At 42.5% G+C, this 20,805-nt stretch overlaps 1 protein-coding gene across 1 annotated transcript; it reads left to right on the top strand.

Moving 5' to 3' along the window:
* Window positions 1–9,338: 9,338 nt before the first annotated feature.
* Window positions 9,339–19,577, top strand: LOC117499628 (myosin heavy chain, fast skeletal muscle-like). Its single transcript, XM_034152151.1, has 39 exons — window positions 9,339–9,560; window positions 9,634–9,777; window positions 9,860–10,016; window positions 10,109–10,136; window positions 10,233–10,329; window positions 10,440–10,532; window positions 10,621–10,684; window positions 10,764–10,862; window positions 10,955–11,058; window positions 11,178–11,316; window positions 11,429–11,547; window positions 11,722–11,871; window positions 11,972–12,142; window positions 12,241–12,541; window positions 12,689–12,753; window positions 12,853–12,940; window positions 13,052–13,169; window positions 13,252–13,375; window positions 13,806–13,942; window positions 14,018–14,273; window positions 14,359–14,601; window positions 14,684–14,860; window positions 14,939–15,084; window positions 15,177–15,267; window positions 15,366–15,755; window positions 15,880–16,006; window positions 16,096–16,214; window positions 16,302–16,498; window positions 16,743–16,926; window positions 17,037–17,202; window positions 17,307–17,431; window positions 17,529–17,837; window positions 17,929–18,132; window positions 18,240–18,365; window positions 18,445–18,615; window positions 18,703–18,807; window positions 18,903–18,998; window positions 19,151–19,282; window positions 19,479–19,577. The coding sequence occupies exons 1-39, from the start codon at window positions 9,354–9,356 to the stop codon at window positions 19,497–19,499; spliced, it is 5,790 nt and encodes a 1,929-aa protein (XP_034008042.1). The 5' UTR covers window positions 9,339–9,353; the 3' UTR covers window positions 19,500–19,577.
* Window positions 19,578–20,805: the final 1,228 nt, after the last annotated feature.

The raw sequence follows: 20,805 nt of genomic DNA, 5'->3' as shown, positions 1-20,805 counted from the left end.
CCTCCAGCCCAGAAGGGGGGGTGATGCCGTGAAGAAAGCCGAATATGGATGCTGATGGGCGGACACAGAAGCACCATAAAACCACCCCCTTGTAAGGTCACCAGGGGCACGAGAATACCCTCCAGCCCAGAAGGGGGGGTGATGCCGTGAAGAAGGCCGAATATGGATGCTGATGGGCGGACACAGAAGCACCATAAAACCACCCCCTTGTAAGGTCACCAGGGGCACGAGAATACCCTCCACAGAAGGGGGGGTGATGCCGTGAAGAAGGCCGAATATGGATGCTGATGGGCGGACACAGAAGCACCATAAAACCACCCCCTTGTAAGGTCACCAGGGGCACGAGGTTCTGGTGGGTGTGAATACCTGTGTTTAGTCCGTGGGGGAGTGCTTAACTGTGGGGGCCCGGGGACTCAGGGTGTGCAAGGTTATGGAGGTCCCACTGTTAGGGGCCCATGCTGGAGGTAATTAGTCCGTCCTTGGGGCTCTGTGAGCGGGCAAAAAGAGGTGATTTCCCCCTGGTCTCTGCTGGAGGTGCAGAGTCCCACTGTTAGGGGCCCATGCTGGAGGTAATTAGTCCGTCCTTCGGGGCTCTGTGAGCGGGCAATGAGAGGTGATTTTCCCGGTCTCCGCCCTGGAGGTGTGAAATAAACAGAGTCCCCCTGTTAGGGACTGGTGCTGGAGGTCTCTAGTCCGTCCTTCGGTGCTCTGTGAGCGGGCAAAAAGAGGTGATTTCCCCCTGGTCTCTGCTGGAGGTGCAGAGTCCCACTGTTAGGGGCCCATGCTGGAGGTAATTAGTCCGTCCTTGGGGCTCTGTGAGCGGGCAGAGAGAGGTGATTTCCCCCTGGTCTCTGCTGGAGCTGTGAAAGAAACAGAGTCCCACTGTTATGGGGACATGCTGGAGGTAATTAGTCCGTCCTTGGGGCTCTGTGAGGGGGCAGAGAGAGGTGATTTTCCCCTGGTCTCTGCTGGAGCTGTGAAAGAAACAGAGTCCCACTGTTATGGGGACATGCTGGAGGTAATTAGTCCGTCCTTGGGGCTCTGTGAGGGGGCAGAGAGAGGTGATTTCCCCCTGGTCTCTGCTGGAGGTGCAGAGTCCCACTGTTAGGGGCCCATGCTGGAGGTAATTAGTCCGTCCTTGGGGCTCTGTGAGCGGGCAGAGAGAGGTGATTTTCCCGGTCTCCGCCCTGGAGGTGTGAAATAAACAGAGTCCCCCTGTTAGGGACTGGTGCTGGAGGTCTCTAGTCCGTCCTTCGGTGCTCTGTGAGCGGGCAAAAAGAGGTGATTTCCCCCTGGTCTCTGCTGGAGGTGCAGAGTCCCACTGTTAGGGGCCCATGCTGGAGGTAATTAGTCCGTCCTTGGGGCTCTGTGAGCGGGCAGAGAGAGGTGATTTCCCCCTGGTCTCTGCTGGAGCTGTGAAAGAAACAGAGTCCCACTGTTATGGGGACATGCTGGAGGTAATTAGTCCGTCCTTGGGGCTCTGTGAGGGGGCAGAGAGAGGTGATTTCCCCCTGGTCTCTCCTGGAGGTGTGAAATAAACAGAGTGCTACATTTTGTAAATAGTGCAATATCTCCAGGGCGCATAACTGCACTTTACAAGCCAGAAATAATGTTTAAATGGTCGGGGAAAGTATTTTTAAATGTCTGGAAGAGAGTTTTAGACAGTCATTTTGCACGAAATCATTTAACATAGACGCTCTCCTGAAAATGCACAGAATATGTGCTTTTTCAGGAGACCGTCAATGTTAAATGATTTCGTGCAAAATGACTGGCTAAAACCTCGGAATAAGTGTTTGAAAAGCGGGGAAAAGTTGTTTAAAATAGTCTGATACCTCCAGGGCGCATCACCAAAAATGTACAAGCCAGGGAAGATGCCTGAATCCCGGATACTTTAGGTCTGTCACTTAGGGTGACCGCACCACTCCGACGCTCCCGAGAGTGGACGTCCATTGTTTGTAAGGCACCTAAGAGGGAGAAGGGGAAAAATCGGCCCGAAGCGCCAAACACCTGGCCCCTTCTCCCGTTGGCACTCTGTCATTTTTTTGACAATTTTTCAAAACTTCATTTTTGATTATTTTAAGATATAATTAAGCGTTTTCTTCACTTTTTTTTGCTTTCCACGGGTGGGGGCGCCTGGCAGGCCGCCTATGAGCACCCAAATTTGGCCTGGATCATCCAGGATTTGTGGGTTAAGCTCCATAAACTGACTAAATCACCCAGAGAGGTCACCTTTCTAGCCCAAATATATATAATACAAATACATTTAAATAGTAAAATGTGCACTTGTGCTTTGCATTACCCGGAATTTGATTTTCATAGCCCCATGATAGTGATTAAAAATCATTTTCATGGGAAAAAGTGTTAAAACGCCTGATTAAATTATATGCAGGACCCCAGTGAGCTCCAGACTATGTGCATTGTGTTGGGGAACCATATAAATGATAGAATACATGCATTTAAATGCAAAAATAATGATTTAAAATCATTTTAGGGGGACAATTGTGGAGAGGAGCCTGAAAATGACTCTGCAGCACCCCGGATAACTACCAGTTCATCTGGTTTAAATGTGGTGGTGATAGTGGCATTAACTAGTACCCAGTACTGGGAGAGAACCAGGCTACAGCATATGTCTTTTCAACCCAGGAAAGAGTGCTCAAAACGTGGGTAAAGGTGTGTTAAACAGTGGGGTAACATGTTTCAAATGACAGCAGAATGATGCTTGTTGGCAGGCTGACTCAGTTCACTTGTCTCACACACACCCAGGGGGGGGCGAAAGAGGACACATTGACCCAGCAGTAAGTGCTCAAAACGTGGGTAAAGGTGTGTTAAACAGTGGGGTAACATGTTTCAAATGACAGCACACTGCTGCTTGTTGGCAGGCTGACTCAGTTCACTTGTCTCACACACACCCAGGGGGGGGCGAAAGAGGACACATTGACCCAGCAGTAAGTGCTCAAAACGTGGGTAAAGGTGTGTTAAACAGTGGGGTAACATGTTTCAAATGACAGCATGGTGCTGCTTGTTGGCAGGCTGACTCACTTCACTTGTCTCACACACACCCAGGGGGGGGGGGGGCGAAAGAGGACACATTGACCCAGCAGTAAGTGCTCAAAACGTGGGTAAAGGTGTGTCGAACAGTGGGGTAACATGTTTCAAATGACAGCAGAATGATGCTTGTTGGCAGGCTGACTCAGTTCACTTGTCTCACACACACCCAGGGGGGGGCGAAAGAGGACACATTGACCCAGCAGTAAGTGCTCAAAACGTGGGTAAAGGTGTGTCGAACAGTGGGGTAACATGTTTCAAATGACAGCAGAATGATGCTTGTTGGCAGACTGACTCAGTTCACTTGTCTCACACACACCCAGGGGGGCGAAAGAGGACACATTGACCCAGCAGTAAGTGCTCAAAACGTGGGTAAAGGTGTGTTAAACAGTGGGGTAACATGTTTCAAATGACAGCATGGTGCTGCTTGTTGGCAGGCTGACTCAGTTCACTTGTCTCACACACACCCAGGGGGGGAAAGATAACACTTGTACCAAGGAATAAGTGTTTGAAAGGCGGGGAAAAGTAGTTTGAAATAGTATAATACCTCCAGGGCGCATAACTGCACTTTACAAGCCAGAAATAATGTTTAAATGGTCGGGGAAAGTATTTTTAAATGTCTGGAAGAGAGTTTTAGCCAGTCATTTTGCACGATATCATTTAACATTGACGCTCTCCTGAAAATGCACAGAATATGTGCATTTTCAGGAGAGCGTCAATGTTAAATGATATCGTGCAAAATGACTGACTAAAACCCCGGAATAAGTGTTTGAAAGGCGGGGAAAAGTTGTTTAAAATAGTCTGATACCTCCAGGGCGCATCACCAAAAATGTACAAGCCAGGGAAGGTGCCTCAATCCCAGATACTTTAGGTCTGTCACTTAGGGTGACCGCACCACTCCGACGCTCCCGAGAGTGGACGTCCATTATTTGTAAGGCACCTAAGACAGAGAAGGGGAAAAAACGGCCCAAAGCCCCGAACAGTTGAGCTTTTCAGAGCCCCTAACCCGTTGGCACTCAGTCGTTTTTTCGACAATTTTTCAAAACTTCATTTTTGATTATTTTAAGATATAATTAACCGTTTTCTTCACTTTTTCTTTCTTTCCACGGGTGGGGGCGCATGGAAGGCCGCCTATGAGCACCCAAATTTGGCCTGGGACCTCCAGGATTTGTGGGCTAAGCTCCATAAACTGACAAAATCCCCCAGAAATGTCACTTTTCTAGCCCAAAGATATATAATACAAATACATTTAAATAGTAAAAAGTACAATTGTGCTCCGCATTACCCGAAATTTGATTTTCATAGCCCCATGATAGTGATTAAAAATCCTTTTCATGGAAAAAAGTGTTAAAACGCCTGATTAAAGCATATGCAGGGCCCCAGTGAGCTGAAGACTATGTGCATTGTGTTAGGGAACCATATTAATGATAAGATAAATCATTTAAATGCAAAAAATAATGATTTAAAATCCTTTTAGGGGAAAATGTGTGGAGAGAACCTCACTTTCCAAGGCAGAAATAGTGATTACAATGCGGCAAAACTGTCTTAAATTTGGACTGAGAGTACCCAGAGAACCAGCCTGCTGCATATAACATTTTACCCAGGAATAAGTGTTGCAAACGTGGGTAGAGAGATCCATGCAGCACCTCACTTTCCACCCAGGAATAAGTGTTGCAAACGTGAGCAAAAGTGGTGTAGATAGAGACAGAGTGTACCGAGAGAGCAGGCTGTGCAACACCTGACTTTTTAAGGCAGGAATAAGTGTTTGAAAGGCGGGGAAAAGTTGTTTGAAATAGTCTAATACCTCCAGGGCACATAACTGCACTTTACAAGCCAGAAATAATGTTTAAATGGTCGGGAAAAGTATTTTTAAACGTCTGGAGGAGAGTTTTAGCCTGTCATTTTGCATGATATCATTTAACATTGAACCTCTCCTGGAAATGCAGAGAATATGTACATTTTCAGGAGAGCGTCAATGTTAAATGATATCGTGCAAAATGACGGGCTAAAACCCAGGAATAAGTGTTTGAAAGGCGGGGAAAAGTTATTTAAAATAGTCTGATACCTCCAGGGTGCATCACCGCACTTTACAAGCCAGGGAAGGTGCCTGAATCCTGGGTAAACATTGTTTAATTGTTTAAGTGTTTTTAAATGTATGGAACAGTGTTTTGTCTCTTTCAAAACTCTCCCGTCATTGGCCAGAGAAATGGGGTCGATTTTATATTCAATCTGACCGTTAATATTCCAGTGAGACGAAGTACGTCCAATGACCGGAGGGATCCCATGTTAATTTTGTCCGAAAACCGGAGCATTCCCTTACTTTCAGAAGAACGTTCTGGGAACCAAAAGAAAACTTCCCGCTGAAAACATTCCTAGAAAAATGAATGTAACATTCTCAGAATGTTTTTAGAACCAAACATTTCTAGCTGGGGAGGAGGAGGTCGTTTGTGATTTTCAGAAGAGTTGTTTCGATGCTGTGTTTTGATCGGAAACCGGATTGAAATGGCTCATGGCTCATGGCTCATGGCTATGACCCATGTGAGATTGACCTTTGGCAGGAACACTTTCAGATGATCAATCTCACTGAGATTATGTGTCAGAAGGATGATGTTGCCTTTGCAGATATGTTGAACCGGATCCGTGTGAAAGTGAAATCAGCAGCAGACAGAGCTTTGCTGTCACAGACTGTCACTGAACCTGCACTTTGTCCATCTGATATCCTGCTCATTTGTGCAACTAATAAACAAGTTGATTCCCACAACTCCGCAACATTAGCTTGTCTCTATTCCCACATCACCAAGATTGATGCAGATGACTTCAGAAAGTATCGACAAACTGGAACAATGGCAATACAGGCCAAACCATTTAAAGGAGGCAGAAGTGAGTTACCAGATTCAACCACCGTTGCTGAGGTTGCTCATGTCATGCTTACCAGAAACACAGACGTGTCTCAAGGATTGGTGAATGGTTTGTTCGCTACACTGGCCAGGGTACTTACCTCTGAAGAACGTGGTTCTGCACATGTCACTATGCTTGGGCTCAAGATGGATGATGAAACAGCTGGAAGGAATTACCGCAATCGAGCGCCGGGAGAACCTGATGATCTTGTGTACATTGAGAGAGCAGAGGAGAATCTGCAACAGAGAGGAGTGGTACGCAGACAGTTTCCACTTAAACTGGCCTTTGCTTGTACAATTCACAAGGTTCAATGTATGCCAAGGACATCAGCTGTAGTCTCATTAAAAAACATCTTTGAACCTGGCATGGCTTATGTAGCTCTCAGTAGAGTGACCTCTCTCAGTGGACTGCACCTGCTGGATATGGATGTGAGTCAAATGTATGCTAACCCAGAGATCACTGGAGCCATAGAGACCATGAGACAAGTGAACCTGGACAATATGATGCCTCTTCTTCACATCAAACAAACATTGAGCAGACCTGACACTCTGACCATTGTTCACCATAATACAGAGGGATTGCCATCTCATGTGAATGACATCAAGAGCCATCATGAACTGTGTTTTGCTGATGTTTTGTATCTTACAGAAGCTCACCTGCAAGGCTCCTTTGTTGCAGACAGTCTTCATTTGGTAGGTTACAATATGTTTAAACGCAACAGACACCTGTCCTACACAAATTCTCCACAAATTGCTAACAGAGGTGTTGGTGGAGTTGCTGTATATGTGATGAACCACATTCAAGTGTGTGAAAAACAGTATGTGCATAATGTGACGGACCTTGAGTTTCTGGCTCTGAAGGTACAAGGTGAGCGCACTGATTGCAGCTGTTTACAGACCTCCAGACTACAGCGTGAGATTGCTCCTCTCAAACCTGGGCAGCCTTTTGGACTCCTTGGAGATCATGGATTGTCACCCCATCATTGTCTGTGGCGATTTCAATGAGAACCTCTTATCCAGCGCAGGTAAGCCAATTCTTGAGATGTTTCAGTCCAGGGGATATGCACAGCTCATCACTGCTGCCACCACAGAGAAGAACACACTGCTTGACCCTCATCTTCATCTCTCAACCACAGCGCTGTCTCCACTCAGTTGTGATAAATACAGTTATCACAATCCTGTGTTCTGTGTCGTGTCCTCTAAAGGCCCTGACACACCAGGCCGATATCGGCCGTCTTCGGTTGTCTGGCGACAACGCGTTCCTTATCGCCCAAAGTCAATTTGGTGTGTCCCGAACCCTCGGCCGTGACACGCCTTATTTGGCCTTTCACGGTCGACACATGGCCGATTCAACATGTTGAATCGGCCATTTGTCGGACACAAGCTATCGGGCCAAGAAACCACTCTGATCAGCTGTTCAGCTAGCAAATGAGAAGCGAAACGGAAATGAGGGATGTAAACAAACGATTTAAGAAGGCACAGGACAGCAGCTAAACCCCAGCAGGTGATACTTAAAAGACATCAAACATAGCCCTTAAATGTCCTCTCTTACCTCCCACACATAGCAGGGACATCTCTGATATCGGCGGGAGCGTCCCCGGCTGTCCTCTGCTGAGAGCTCCGTGATTTGTTTGGTCAAGTCCGGTTTTTCATCTCATCGGTTTATTTGTCAGTATAAAGTTGCAGGATTAGTCTCAAGTACCTCAACATTGTCCTTAAGTACAGTGTCTAAGTAAATGAGATACTGTCTACTGCTGTTCATTTACCTATTGTGAGTCGCCTCGGATAAAAGTATGTAAGGTAAACATGTTTTATAAGCTATATTTCCAGCATAACTTTGCCTGTGCATTTATCAGGGTGGGTTGGGCTCAGGGTTGATAAATGCACGGGCCAAAATGGTGTCAGCAGCTATAAACATCATGCTGACACAAATAGCTGGTGACACAATTTTGCTCAAATGTATTTACATAAAAAGTATATGTTCCATGTAAGCCATATGATGTGTGTTATTGAGTTGGGTCACACAGAGTTAGAGAGACAATGGTCGTTTTGAATTATCAATAGATGTATTCATTTTAAGTGAGCTGATGCCGAGGTCATAGGAAGAGCGAGAGGCTACTCAGAGATAATACACTTAAGTCTTTGTTAGTTAATTACTCCTAAAGACGTCATGAGATCATGACTTTTCAACATATACAAGTATAACTTTCAAAAAGAAAAACATTCAACGTTCGTGTGGTAGGCTGCATAATAAAATGTGTGTGTGTTCATTACAGTGGCTATATATACTGTGTAATTATTGCTACTGGTGGGGGGCATTTCCACGATTGACTGCTGTGGCAGGTGATGTTGTGCTACAAGATTATTATTGTTGTTTTGCGCAACTGAATAATAATTAATCTCAACTATGTCTGTGTTTGTGTTTTATTGATCTCTCTTTGTGTTAACATTTAAGGTTGGTGAGCCAAGATACATTGCACTAACAGCTGCACCCCCTGCGATCTCAGATGCACCCCAAGTCATCATTTTTTTCTGGAACCGGGCCTAAGAGACTGAGTTACTAGCTCTATTGGATGAAATCCAAAAAATGCCTGTTGTCCACACCATATTTGGCAAGGGCCCATATTTAACCTCAATGTGTAAGCAAGCCAGATCGTATATAAGGGGGCCCCAACAGGACAGAGGACGGTGTGGTGGAAAGCCTTTGGAGACTTCAGCTTGTGGTAGGCTTATCTTCTGCTGTATAGCAATTCAATGTATTCAGTATTTGCTCAATTTTCTAAACTATAAATTCATTGTAAAGAATATCATGAACAATTTTGTTGATTTAAAACCAATATGATATCTTCTCAACAGGATTGTGGAATATTTCTGACTTTTCAATAAGAGTGGAACAGGTATGAACATATTTCAACTACATTACATTTGTAAATATATTTTATTCCATCAATCTAAGTTAGAAAAACGTTTTAATGAGCTAATTACTTTTAACTCCATACTGGAATGTGTTCTGGTAGCGGTACACAGGAAAATAATTGAAGTGTGGACTGTTACCAATCCACATTTCAGTTGACTTCCTACCTCTGAGAGCAAAGCAGCTGACCCCCACACTGCTTCCTGGGCCCTGTATAGTAGCTGCCCACTGCTTCTAATACTAGGATGGGTTCAATTCAAAGACTACATTTCACTGAGTGTGGTGCTGTGCACATTTGTGTGACGATTTAACGAGAATTTGATTTGAATCCTTCCATTTCAATTTCAAGGAGAATTCAATTTAATGGGGATATGTTTATTTTTTTTTGATGACAGACATTCTGGGCTGTAGAATCAAATTGATTGAAAACATTAAAATAAGTAAGATTAATAAGATGTATCTTACTTGTGTGTACTTCACAGAAATAAACTGCCACCATGAGTACCGATGCGGAGATGGCCTTGTATGGCAAGGCTTCCATTTACCTTCGTAAGCCAGAGAAGGAAAGACTTGAGGCTCAAAGCGCACCATTTGATGCCAAGAGTGCTTGCTTTGTGTCTGATGTCAAGGAGCTGTACGTGAAGGCAACACTCATCAAGAAAGATGGTGGCAAAGCCACTGTCAAAATACTGGGAACTGAGGAGGTTCGTATCATTAAATCAGTGTACAAGGAATTCAATTTGATCATTTCTCATTGTAACACATTTCCTGTTCTAGGAGAGGGTAGTGAAAGAAGAGGAGGTCTTCCCATTGAACCCTCCCAAGTATGACAAGATTGAGGACATGGCCATGATGACCCATCTCAATGAAGCCTCTGTGCTGTATAACCTCAAAGAGCGTTATGCAGCATGGATGATCTACGTAAGACTAATTGCCTAATGAGACTGAAAAATGTTTGCTGGAAACATGAAGTTACATTTAAATTCTCTATGATATATTTTAGACCTACTCTGGGTTGTTCTGTGCCACTGTGAACCCCTACAAGTGGCTCCCAGTATACGATGCTGAATGTGTAAGTGCCTACAGAGGCAAGAAGCGTATGGAGGCTCCACCCCACATCTTCTCTGTCTCTGACAACGCTTATCAGTTCATGGCTACTGGTAAGTCATTACCACTCATTTAAAACGCATCAGTATAGGGTTTCTGTTTTTAACATGTACTTGATTGGTTTATGTTTTTTTTACTTTTACAGATAGGGAAAACCAGTCTGTCTTGATCACGTAAGTTTGTAACATTTACAATTGTACCAATTGTTTTTTAATTAAGATGAATCAAACATATTGGTCAAGTTCTTAATAATCTCTGTCTCTACCTAGTGGAGAATCTGGTGCTGGAAAGACTGTGAACACCAAGCGTGTCATCCAGTACTTTGCAACAATCTCAGTTTCTGGACCCAAGAGAGACGCATCAAAGGTATGTTACTCTATGATGATGACGATTCAGGATTCTTTATCTTTAGAAGTTTTTTCAGGGATGAACAAATGAAGTCGTTTCCTGACAGCTATTCTTAACCTGGATTTTAGGGGTCACTTGAGGATCAGATTATTGCAGCCAATCCATTGCTTGAGTCTTATGGTAACGCCAAAACTGTGAGGAATGACAACTCTTCTCGTTTTGTAAGTATGGAACAGTTTCTACATACGAGAGAAGCATTGTTACATTGCACATGTGGAGGGACATTAATGATTATGTTATTCCAAACAGGGTAAATTCATCAGAATCCATTTCAACACAGCTGGCAAACTGGCTAGTGCTGATATTGAGACTTGTAAGTAACAATCCTTATAGTGTATACAAACTACTGTAAGTAAGATTTAGCCTGGCACTGACATGATCAAAACTTGTAGATCTGCTGGAGAAGTCTAGAGTGACATTCCAGCTTGAGCAAGAGAGAGGCTACCATATCTTCTACCAGATGATGACCGGCCACAAGCCAGAGCTCCTTGGTAAGGAGAATTAGATATTGCAATTGTTTCAACCTTATTAGAGTTTTTTTTTTTAAATATCTACTGACATGTTTATTTTTTTTGGATTCTAGAACTGGCACTCCTCACAACCAACCCCTACGACTTCCCCATGTGTAGCATGGGTAAGATCGTTGTGGCCAGCATTGATGACAAAGTGGAGCTGGATGCCACGGATGTGAGTAATTTTCAATTCAACATATTTAAATAGACTTTGTGAAACAAATGCAACATCATTACAACTCTTTTAAGAACTTTTGCTTGAACAATTATGTTTTTTGTGTCTTTTGACATCAGAATGCTATTGATATCCTGGGCTTCACTAATGAAGAGAAGATGAGCATTTACAAGATGACCGGTGCTGTGCTTCACCATGGTAACATGAAGTTCAAGCAAAAGCAGCGTGAGGAGCAGGCTGAGAATGATGGCACAGAGGGTGAGTATTTAATCTTAGCTCAAAGCTTAGAGCTTGGCAACAACATTGATACATTTCTTGATAACATTGTGTTCTTCACAAATTATGATGGACATTTCTGAATTATTTTCAGATGCTGACAAGGTTGCTTATTTGCTGGGTCTGAACTCCGCTGACATGCTGAAGGGTCTGTGCTATCCTAGAGTGAAGGTCGGAAATGAGTATGTCACCAAGGGACAGACTGTACCTCAGGTAAACAATGATGATCAATATCGAACATTCTGCTGTTTATAAATAAAAAATGTAGTACAGATTTCATTAGATTCAATTTTAGTTTTGGAATTTTAGTCGCATGTATCTTGAAAATAATATAATATAACAGTTGTATATGTCAAAAATGAAATCACATCACTTTTTTTCTTTAAGGTCAACAACTCAGTGCCTGCCCTGGCCAAGTCTATCTATGAGAGGATGTTCTTGTGGATGGTCATCCGTATCAACAATATGTTGGACACCAAACAAGCTAGACAATTCTACATTGGTGTGCTGGATATTGCTGGCTTTGAAATCTTTGATGTAAGCCAGAGTTTGAACAATTTAGCAGTTGATACTTTTCAATAAATAATAGTTCTTATTGCCTTGTAAGAGATTATGAAGATGATATGTTCTTTTGCAGTTCAATACATTGGAGCAGCTGTGCATCAACTTCACAAATGAGAAACTGCAACAGTTCTTCAACCACACCATGTTCGTCCTGGAGCAAGAGGAGTACAAGAAGGAGGGTATTATCTGGGAGTTCATTGACTTTGGTATGGACTTGGCTGCCTGCATTGAGCTGATTGAAAGGGTAATCACTTCATTTATTATATCATACATCATATGTAACAGTTTTTTTATTTGTTATAATGTATCACTAAATGATATACCTCTTTCAACCTTTTCAAGCCCATGGGCATCTTCTCCATCCTTGAAGAGGAGTGCATGTTCCCCAAGGCCTCAGACACATCCTTCAAGAACAAGCTGTATGACCAGCATCTTGGCAAAAACAAAGCATTTGAGAAGCCAAAGCCCGCAAAGGGCAAGGCTGAGGCCCACTTCTCCCTGGTGCACTATGCTGGTACCGTGGACTACAACATCACTGGCTGGCTGGACAAGAACAAGGATCCCCTGAACGACTCTGTCATTCAGCTGTACATGAAATCCTCAGTGAAACTGCTGGTTTCGCTGTATCCTCCAGTAGTTGAGGGTAAGATAGTAACTACAGTAAAAACATTTAAGACCAGAGATAATATATACTTTTTACTGATCAAATATATATTTGTAATTTTATTTTAAATCATCAACTATTACTTGTTTATGCTAATTTCATGACATTCTAACAAAACATCAACAGATGCTACTAAGAAGGGAGGCAAGAAGAAGGGTGGTTCTATGCAGACTGTGTCCTCGCAGTTCAGGGTAAGTTTTCTCAAAGCAAACATAACTAATAGATCTCTGTTTAAACTAAAACTCCCAATTGTGGCATTTCATGACATGAGACACCATTATGGATTACAGGAGAACTTGGGCAAGCTGATGACTAACTTGAGGGCCACCCATCCTCACTTTGTGCGCTGTCTGATTCCCAATGAGTCAAAGACTCCAGGTACATATACAACAGTATTGATGACTGGTTTGGTTTTTAATGCTGTGCTGCATCAACTAAAATACCTACTATTTATTCAAATAATTAAATATATAATATTTGTTTGTTCAGGTCTTATGGAGAACTTCCTGGTTATCCACCAGCTCAGGTGTAATGGTGTCCTGGAGGGTATTAGAATCTGCAGAAAAGGTTTCCCCAGCAGGATCCTCTATGCTGATTTCAAGCAGAGGTATAATGTTTTTATACATAGAATTTGAACCTCTCATTATTACAATGTAATGCTCTTACTGACAATAAACTCTTTCATATAGATACAAGGTGCTGAATGCCGCTGTCATCCCTGACGGTCAGTTCATGGACAACAAGAAGGCTTCAGAGAAGCTGCTTGGGTCAATTGATGTTCCTCATGATGAATATAAATTTGGACACACCAAGGTAAGTACTTTACATTTACTTCATAACTGAGCAAATGAATATTTACCAAAGACGCTGTACAGTGTATTTGTTATATGTTACTGTGACTACGGTAGTATGTATTTTACATGTAATTAATGAAACTACCTCAGGAGGTCAACTCTGGTAGCCTCTCTTTTTCCATCCCGGCAAATAATAAAAAATAAAAATTGTGATGATTATGATGAAACAAGTGATTAAGACTTGGCCTTAAAACCATTCCATCCGACCAAAAACCATCATGTAAATAGGAGTCACATATTTCATTGTGTTTGTTTGCTTGCTTGTTATACAGTGTTTCAAGTGTTCATTACTTGAATTCATCATTTATTTGCTGAAAGACATTTATATTTCCACTCCTCGAAAAAAGGTATTCTGATTCTGAAATAATTTGTTGTTTCTGTTTGTTCAGGTGTTCTTCAAGGCTGGCCTGCTGGGTACCCTTGAGGAGATGAGAGACGAAAAACTGGCAACTCTGGTCAGAATTACTCAGGCTTTGTGTCGTGGTTATCTCATGAGAACGGAGTTTGTGAAGATGACAGCAAGGAGGCACGTTGAAAACTGCTAATTCTGATCAATGGTGTAAAAATAAATATATTGTCTAAAACCAATTTTTCTGTGCAGGGAAGCCATATACACCATCCAGTACAACGTGCGCTCCTTCATGAATGTCAAACACTGGCCATGGATGAAGGTCTACTACAAGATTAAGCCTCTGCTGCAGAGTGCTGAAACTGAGAAGGAGCTGGCAAATATGAAGGAGAACTATGAAAAAATGAAAACTGACCTGGCTGCTGCCCTGGCCAAGAAGAAGGAACTGGAGGAGAAGATGGTTTCCCTTCTGCGGGAGAAGACTGATCTGGCTCTGCAAATAGCATCTGTAAGTACACGTCAACAGACAAATACGCTTTTTCATGTTTGTGAATAAATAAGAGCTAACATGTATTTGTATGAAAATGGTCTAGGAAGGAGACAATCTCACTGATGCTGAGGAGAGATGTGAGGGACTCATCAAGAGTAAGATTCAGATGGAGGCCAAACTCAAAGAGACAACTGAGAGACTGGAAGATGAAGAGGAAATTAATGCTGAGCTCACTGCCAAGAAGAGAAAGCTGGAGGATGAATGCTCTGAGCTCAAGAAGGATATTGATGACCTGGAGCTTACTTTGGCCAAAGTGGAAAAGGAGAAACATGCCACTGAGAACAAGGTTTGTAATCAATGATCTGTCCATTACGTAGTGAGATTATAATTATTTATTTGTATTAACAAAATCTTTCTTGCACACTTAGGTGAAGAACCTGACCGAGGAGATGGCCTCTCAGGATGAGAGCGTTGCTAAGCTGACCAAGGAAAAGAAAGCCCTTCAGGAGTCTCATCAGCAGACTCTTGATGACCTGCAGGCAGAGGAAGACAAAGTCAACACTCTGACCAAGGCCAAGACCAAGCTTGAGCAGCAAGTGGATGATGTAGGTTTACAGTCACTTGATTTGGCAAAGCAAGATTATTCTTGAACATGATAATTAAAAATGTATACCTTTGTTTAGCTTGAGGGTTCTCTGGAGCAAGAGAAGAAGCTGCGTATGGACCTGGAGAGAGCCAAGAGAAAGCTTGAGGGTGATCTCAAACTGGCCCAGGAATCCGTCATGGATCTTGAGAATGACAAGCAGCAGTCTGATGAGAAAATCAAAAAGTAACTTAGTTTTTCTGTTTGCACAACATACATTTTTTTAAAGAAGTGTTCAATTGCATGAACTCAATGCACTTTATCATTTTTTTTCACAGGAAGGACTTTGAATGCAGTCAGCTCCTTAGCAAGATTGAAGATGAGCAGTCTCTGGGTGCTCAGCTCCAGAAGAAGATCAAGGAGCTCCAGGTGAGATATTGTGTTACACTTAACAATACTGCATACATTTACTATTATGTGTAATAAAGTGAATGATTGCTAAAAGAGAAAACATCTACATTCAACAGGCTCGTATTGAGGAACTGGAAGAGGAGATTGAGGCTGAGCGTGCAGCTCGTGCCAAGGTTGAGAAGCAGAGAGCTGACCTCTCCAGGGAACTTGAGGAGATCAGTGAGAGGCTAGAGGAGGCTGGAGGTGCCACCTCTGCTCAGATTGAGATGAACAAGAAGCGTGAGGCTGAGTTCCAGAAGCTCCGTCGTGATCTTGAGGAGTCCACTCTGCAGCATGAAGCAACTGCTTCTGCCCTTCGCAAGAAGCAGGCTGACAGTGTTGCTGAGCTGGGAGAGCAGATTGACAACCTCCAGCGTGTCAAGCAGAAGCTTGAGAAGGAAAAGAGTGAATACAAGATGGAGATTGATGACCTCTCTAGCAACATGGAGAATGTTGCTAAGGCAAAGGTACACTAGCATTACATGCTTTTTTAAATTATATTATATGTTACCAATATGAATGTAGTACAACATGTAAATTATTTTGTGAATAAAATCTGATCACTGATTTTGTTTATTTTTTCCTCATTAGGGAAATCTTGAAAAGATGTGCCGTACTCTTGAGGACCAACTTGGCGAACTGAAGACCAAGAATGATGAAAACGTCCGCCAAATCAATGACACAAGTTCACAGAAAGCACGTCTCCTGACAGAAAATGGTATCTACATGTTTTTGGTGAATCATCTGTGGAGTATATGATTGAGAAACGTAACACAAACTAACGTATTATAATATTTTTCACACAAGGTGAGTTCAGCCGTCAAGTTGAAGAGAAGGAAGCTCTTGTCTCTCAGTTGACCAGAGGCAAGCAGGCCTCCACACAGCAGATTGATGAATTGAAGAGACAGATTGAGGAGGAGGTTAAGGTAAGAAACCATAAAGATAGTATATATGTGTATGATTTGTTTGTGATTTAGAAATTGTGTAAAGGTTAATAATATTTCTTACAACAGGCCAAGAATGCTCTTGCCCATGGCCTGCAATCAGCCCGCCATGACTGTGATCTGCTGAGGGAGCAGTTTGAAGAGGAGCAGGAGGCCAAGGCTGAGCTGCAGCGTGGAATGTCCAAGGCCAACAGTGAGGTGGCTCAGTGGAGATCGAAGTATGAAACTGATGCTATCCAGCGCACTGAGGAGCTTGAGGAATCCAAGTGAGTGACATTCAAACTGTTAAATGGCCAGAAGTGTAGCATTTTAGCAAAAACTCTACTGATTCCTGAATTGCTGGTAATAACATTAGTATTTAAAAATGTGTATAGCTCCTTACTTTGAGGCCAATCATTTAGATGAATTAATATGGTAATTAGTTGTTTCATATATGCAAATGTAACTCGAAAATAACTTGTAACTTTATGAGTTTAACTGAGCCACAAATACCTCCATTTTTGGTAACAGGAAAAAGCTTGCCCAGCGCCTTCAGGAGGCTGAGGAACAGATTGAGGCAGTGAATTCCAAGTGTGCTTCTCTTGAGAAAACCAAACAGAGGCTCCAGAGTGAGGTGGAGGACCTCATGATTGATGTGGAGAGGGCCAATGGCCTTGCTGCCAACCTGGACAAAAAGCAGAGGAACTTTGACAAGGTAACACAATTTACTGTGTTTGGTCAAAACACACAAACAATGACATGAATATTTATTTTGCCCTGAGACTTTAACATAACCAAATAAACTGCATGAATTGTATTATTCAGGTGTTGGCAGAGTGGAAGCAGAAGTACGAGGAGGGTCAGGCAGAGCTTGAGGGAGCACAGAAGGAGGCTCGTTCTCTCAGCACTGAACTGTTCAAGATGAAGAACTCTTATGAGGAGGCTCTTGATCATCTGGAGACCATGAAGCGTGAAAACAAGAATCTGCAACGTGAGTTCTACATAATGTCACAGACTTCAACATGAGTTGGACATTTTTTGTTGTTGATATTTTACCATTTGAGGCTCAACAATATGATATGTATCTTTCTGCAGAGGAGATCTCAGATCTGACTGAACAGATTGGTGAGACTGGCAAGAGCATCCATGAGCTGGAGAAGACCAAGAAGCAGGTGGAGACAGAGAAGACTGAGATCCAGACAGCTCTTGAAGAGGCTGAGGTATTTCTTTCCTGGGAGTTCATAACATTAAAAATCATTGACAAATATATCAGTGTTTGAAGGCAAAGATGAGTGTTTAATTGTTTGATTTCATTAGGGAACTCTGGAACATGAAGAGTCTAAGATCCTGCGTGTCCAGCTGGAGCTCAACCAGATTAAGGGTGAGGTGGACAGGAAGCTGGCAGAGAAAGATGAAGAGATGGAACAGATCAAGAGGAACAGCCAGAGAGTGACTGACTCCATGCAGAGCACTCTGGATTCTGAGGTCAGGAGCAGAAACGATGCCCTGAGAATCAAGAAGAAGATGGAGGGAGATCTGAATGAGATGGAGATTCAGCTCAGCCATGCCAACCGCCAGGCTGCTGAGTCCACGAAGCAGCTCAGGAATGTGCAGGCACAGCTGAAGGTATAGAAAAGGAACAGTTTATTTTCCAACTATGGTAGATTGGGCTACATTTTGGCATTCATGTATATATGTCTGATCTTTTTCTCACTAGGATGCACAACTGCACCTTGATGATGCTGTCAGAGCCCAGGAGGACTTCAAGGAGCAGGCTGCTATGGTGGATCGTAGAAACGGTCTTATGGTGGCTGAAATTGAGGAACTTAGAGCTGCTCTGGAACAGACAGAGAGAAGTCGCAAAATTGCTGAGCAAGAGCTGGTTGATGCCAGTGAGCGTGTTGGACTTCTGCACTCTCAGGTGAACAAACCTAATCATTTAAATAATTCAAGAATCAAATACAATTTCAACTAACATGAATATTAGGCATGTGATGACTTAAGAGGCTAAATAGTTTTACCTTTTAGAACACAAGCCTTGTGAACTCCAAGAAGAAGCTTGAGACAGACCTGGTCCAGGTCCAGGGTGAAGTGGATGACACTGTGCAGGAAGCAAGGAATGCAGAGGAGAAGGCCAAGAAGGCCATCACTGATGTAGGTTTCAATGTCTTACTTTTAACGGCCATTTTTTTTGTTGATATTTCTAATTAACATTTTTTGATGTCTCCTGTAGGCTGCTATGATGGCTGAGGAGCTGAAGAAGGAGCAAGATACTAGTGCTCATCTGGAGAGGATGAAGAAGAACCTGGAGGTTGCTGTTAAGGACCTGCAGCACCGTCTGGATGAGGCTGAGAACCTGGCCATGAAGGGTGGCAAGAAGCAGCTCCAGAAACTGGAGTCTAGGGTAAAAAAAGTCATACTAAGATTTATATAGCTGAAAGAAACCTTTGAAAACAAGCTGGATACTTAATGTTGTAATGTTATTCAAAAGGTGCGTGAGCTGGAAGCAGAGGTTGAGGCTGAACAGAGACGTGGAGTAGATGCTGTTAAAGGTGTCCGCAAATATGAGAGGAGAGTTAAGGAGCTCACCTATCAGGTATGGTTACTTTCATAGTTAAAATGTACAGTACCAATTCATCTAATATACTAACCTTTTACAATATTTAAACATGCAAATCTAAATTGGCACAGACTGAGGAGGACAAGAAAAATGTTGCCAGGCTGCAGGATCTGGTTGACAAATTGCAGCTGAAGGTGAAGGCCTACAAGAGGCAGGCTGAGGAGGCGGTAAGGACAATATATACATTGTTTTGTAGATATGTCAGATTTATTTTTAACAGCAAATCTTGCTGATTGTTAAGATTACCATCACATTCTTATATTATATTTGAAAGTCTTTGAAGGTTTCTGTACCTTAAACTATGTATCTCTTATTCCAGGAGGAACAAGCCAATACTCATCTGTCCAAGTGCAGGAAGGTTCAAAATGAGCTGGAGGAGGCTGAGGAGCGTGCTGACATTGCAGAGACCCAGGTCAACAAACTGAGAGCAAAGAGCCGTGACTCTGGCAAGGTAACTATAAAGACATTTCAGCTTTTATAAATGAAAATTAAATTGAATATCTCTTAATGCAATACTTAAGTCTTGAGATAACAAATATAGCCCAAATCTTTATGAAATGAACGACAGAGAAAACATTCAGATGTATGCAGAGTATGATGTGTATGCTTACACTGTATGTATTTATATTTTGTTTGTTTTTTTACAGGGAAAAGAAGCAGCTGAATAAAGCACTTAAGTTGATTGGCTGTTTCTAATCATATAATATGATGTGAAGTATACCACAATAAACGTTTTTGATCTTCAATGGAATTGTCTTTCTTATTATTGTGAATGCTGTGCAACACAGCTCGTTAAGGCTAGAGTGCTTAGATCTCAAAACAGAGTGGAGGAGAACTTGAAATTCGCCCCAAAAAATGTTTTAAACCTGCCATAATTCCCAAACCCTACACTCCTTGGACATCATTTTTCATGACACACACACACACACGCCTATGAGCACCCAAATTCGGCCTGGAAGCTCCAGGATTTGTGGGCTAAGCTCCATAAACTGACAAAATCCCCCAGAAATGTCACTTTTCTAGCCCAAAAATATATAATACAAATACATTTAAATAGTAAAAGGTACAATTGTGCTCGGCATTACCCGGAATTTGATTTTCATAGCCCCATGATAGTGATTAAAAATCATTTTCATGGAAAAAAGTGTTAAAACGCCTGATTAAAGCATATGCAGGGCCCCAGTGAGCTCCAGACTATGTGCATTGTGTTAGGGAACCATATTAATGATAAAATAAATCATTTAAATGCAAAAAATAATGATTTAAAATCCTTTTAGGGGAAAATGTGTGGAGAGAACCTCACTTTCCAAGGCAGAAATAGTGATTACAATGCGGGGAAACTGTCTTAAATTTGGACTGAGAGTACCCAGAGAACCAGCCTGCTGCATATAACATTTTACCCAGGAATAAGTGTTGCAAACGTGGGTAGAGAGATCCATGCAGCACCTCACTTTCCACCCAGGAATAAGTGTTGCAAACGTGGGCAAAAGTGGTGTAGATAGAGACAGAGTGTACCGAGAGAGCAGACTGTGCAACACCTGACTTTTTAAGGCAGGAATAAGTGTTTGAAAGGCGGGGAAAAGTTGTTTGAAATAGTCTAATACCTCCAGGGCGCATAACTGCACTTTACAAGCCAGAAATAATGTTTAAATGGTTGGGGAAAGTATTTTTAAACGTCTGGAAGAGAGTTTTAGCCTGTCATTTTGCACAATATCATTTAACATTGAACCTCTCCTGGAAATGCAGAGAATATGTACATGTTCAGGAGAGCGTCAATGTTAAATGATATTGTGCAAAATGACTGGCTAAAACCCAGGAATAAGTGTTTGAAAGGCGGGGGAAAGTTGTTTAAAATAGTCTGATACTACCAGGGCTCATCACTGCACTTTACAAGCCAGGAAACGTGATTGAATCGTGGGTATACATTTTTTAAATAGTCTGATACCTCCAGGATGCATCATCGCACTTTACAAG

The sequence above is a fragment of the Trematomus bernacchii genome, unplaced genomic scaffold (assembly GCF_902827165.1).
Source record: "Trematomus bernacchii unplaced genomic scaffold, fTreBer1.1, whole genome shotgun sequence".
NCBI lineage: Eukaryota > Metazoa > Chordata > Actinopteri > Perciformes > Nototheniidae > Trematomus > Trematomus bernacchii.
This window is presented reverse-complemented; position numbering and strand designations above follow the sequence as displayed.

What these genes read in the sequence shown, in the direction of transcription:
- LOC117499628 (XM_034152151.1), top strand. Translation starts at nt 9,354, where the DNA reads ATGAGTACCGATGCGGAGATGGCCTTGTATGGCAAGGCTTCCATTTAC. An exon ending in TATGCTGATTTCAAGCAGAG is followed by an intron (nt 13,170 to 13,251) that starts GTATAATGTTTT and finishes TCTTTCATATAG; the next exon opens with ATACAAGGTGCTGAATGCCG. An exon ending in AGAATGTTGCTAAGGCAAAG is followed by an intron (nt 15,756 to 15,879) that starts GTACACTAGCAT and finishes TTTCCTCATTAG; the next exon opens with GGAAATCTTGAAAAGATGTG.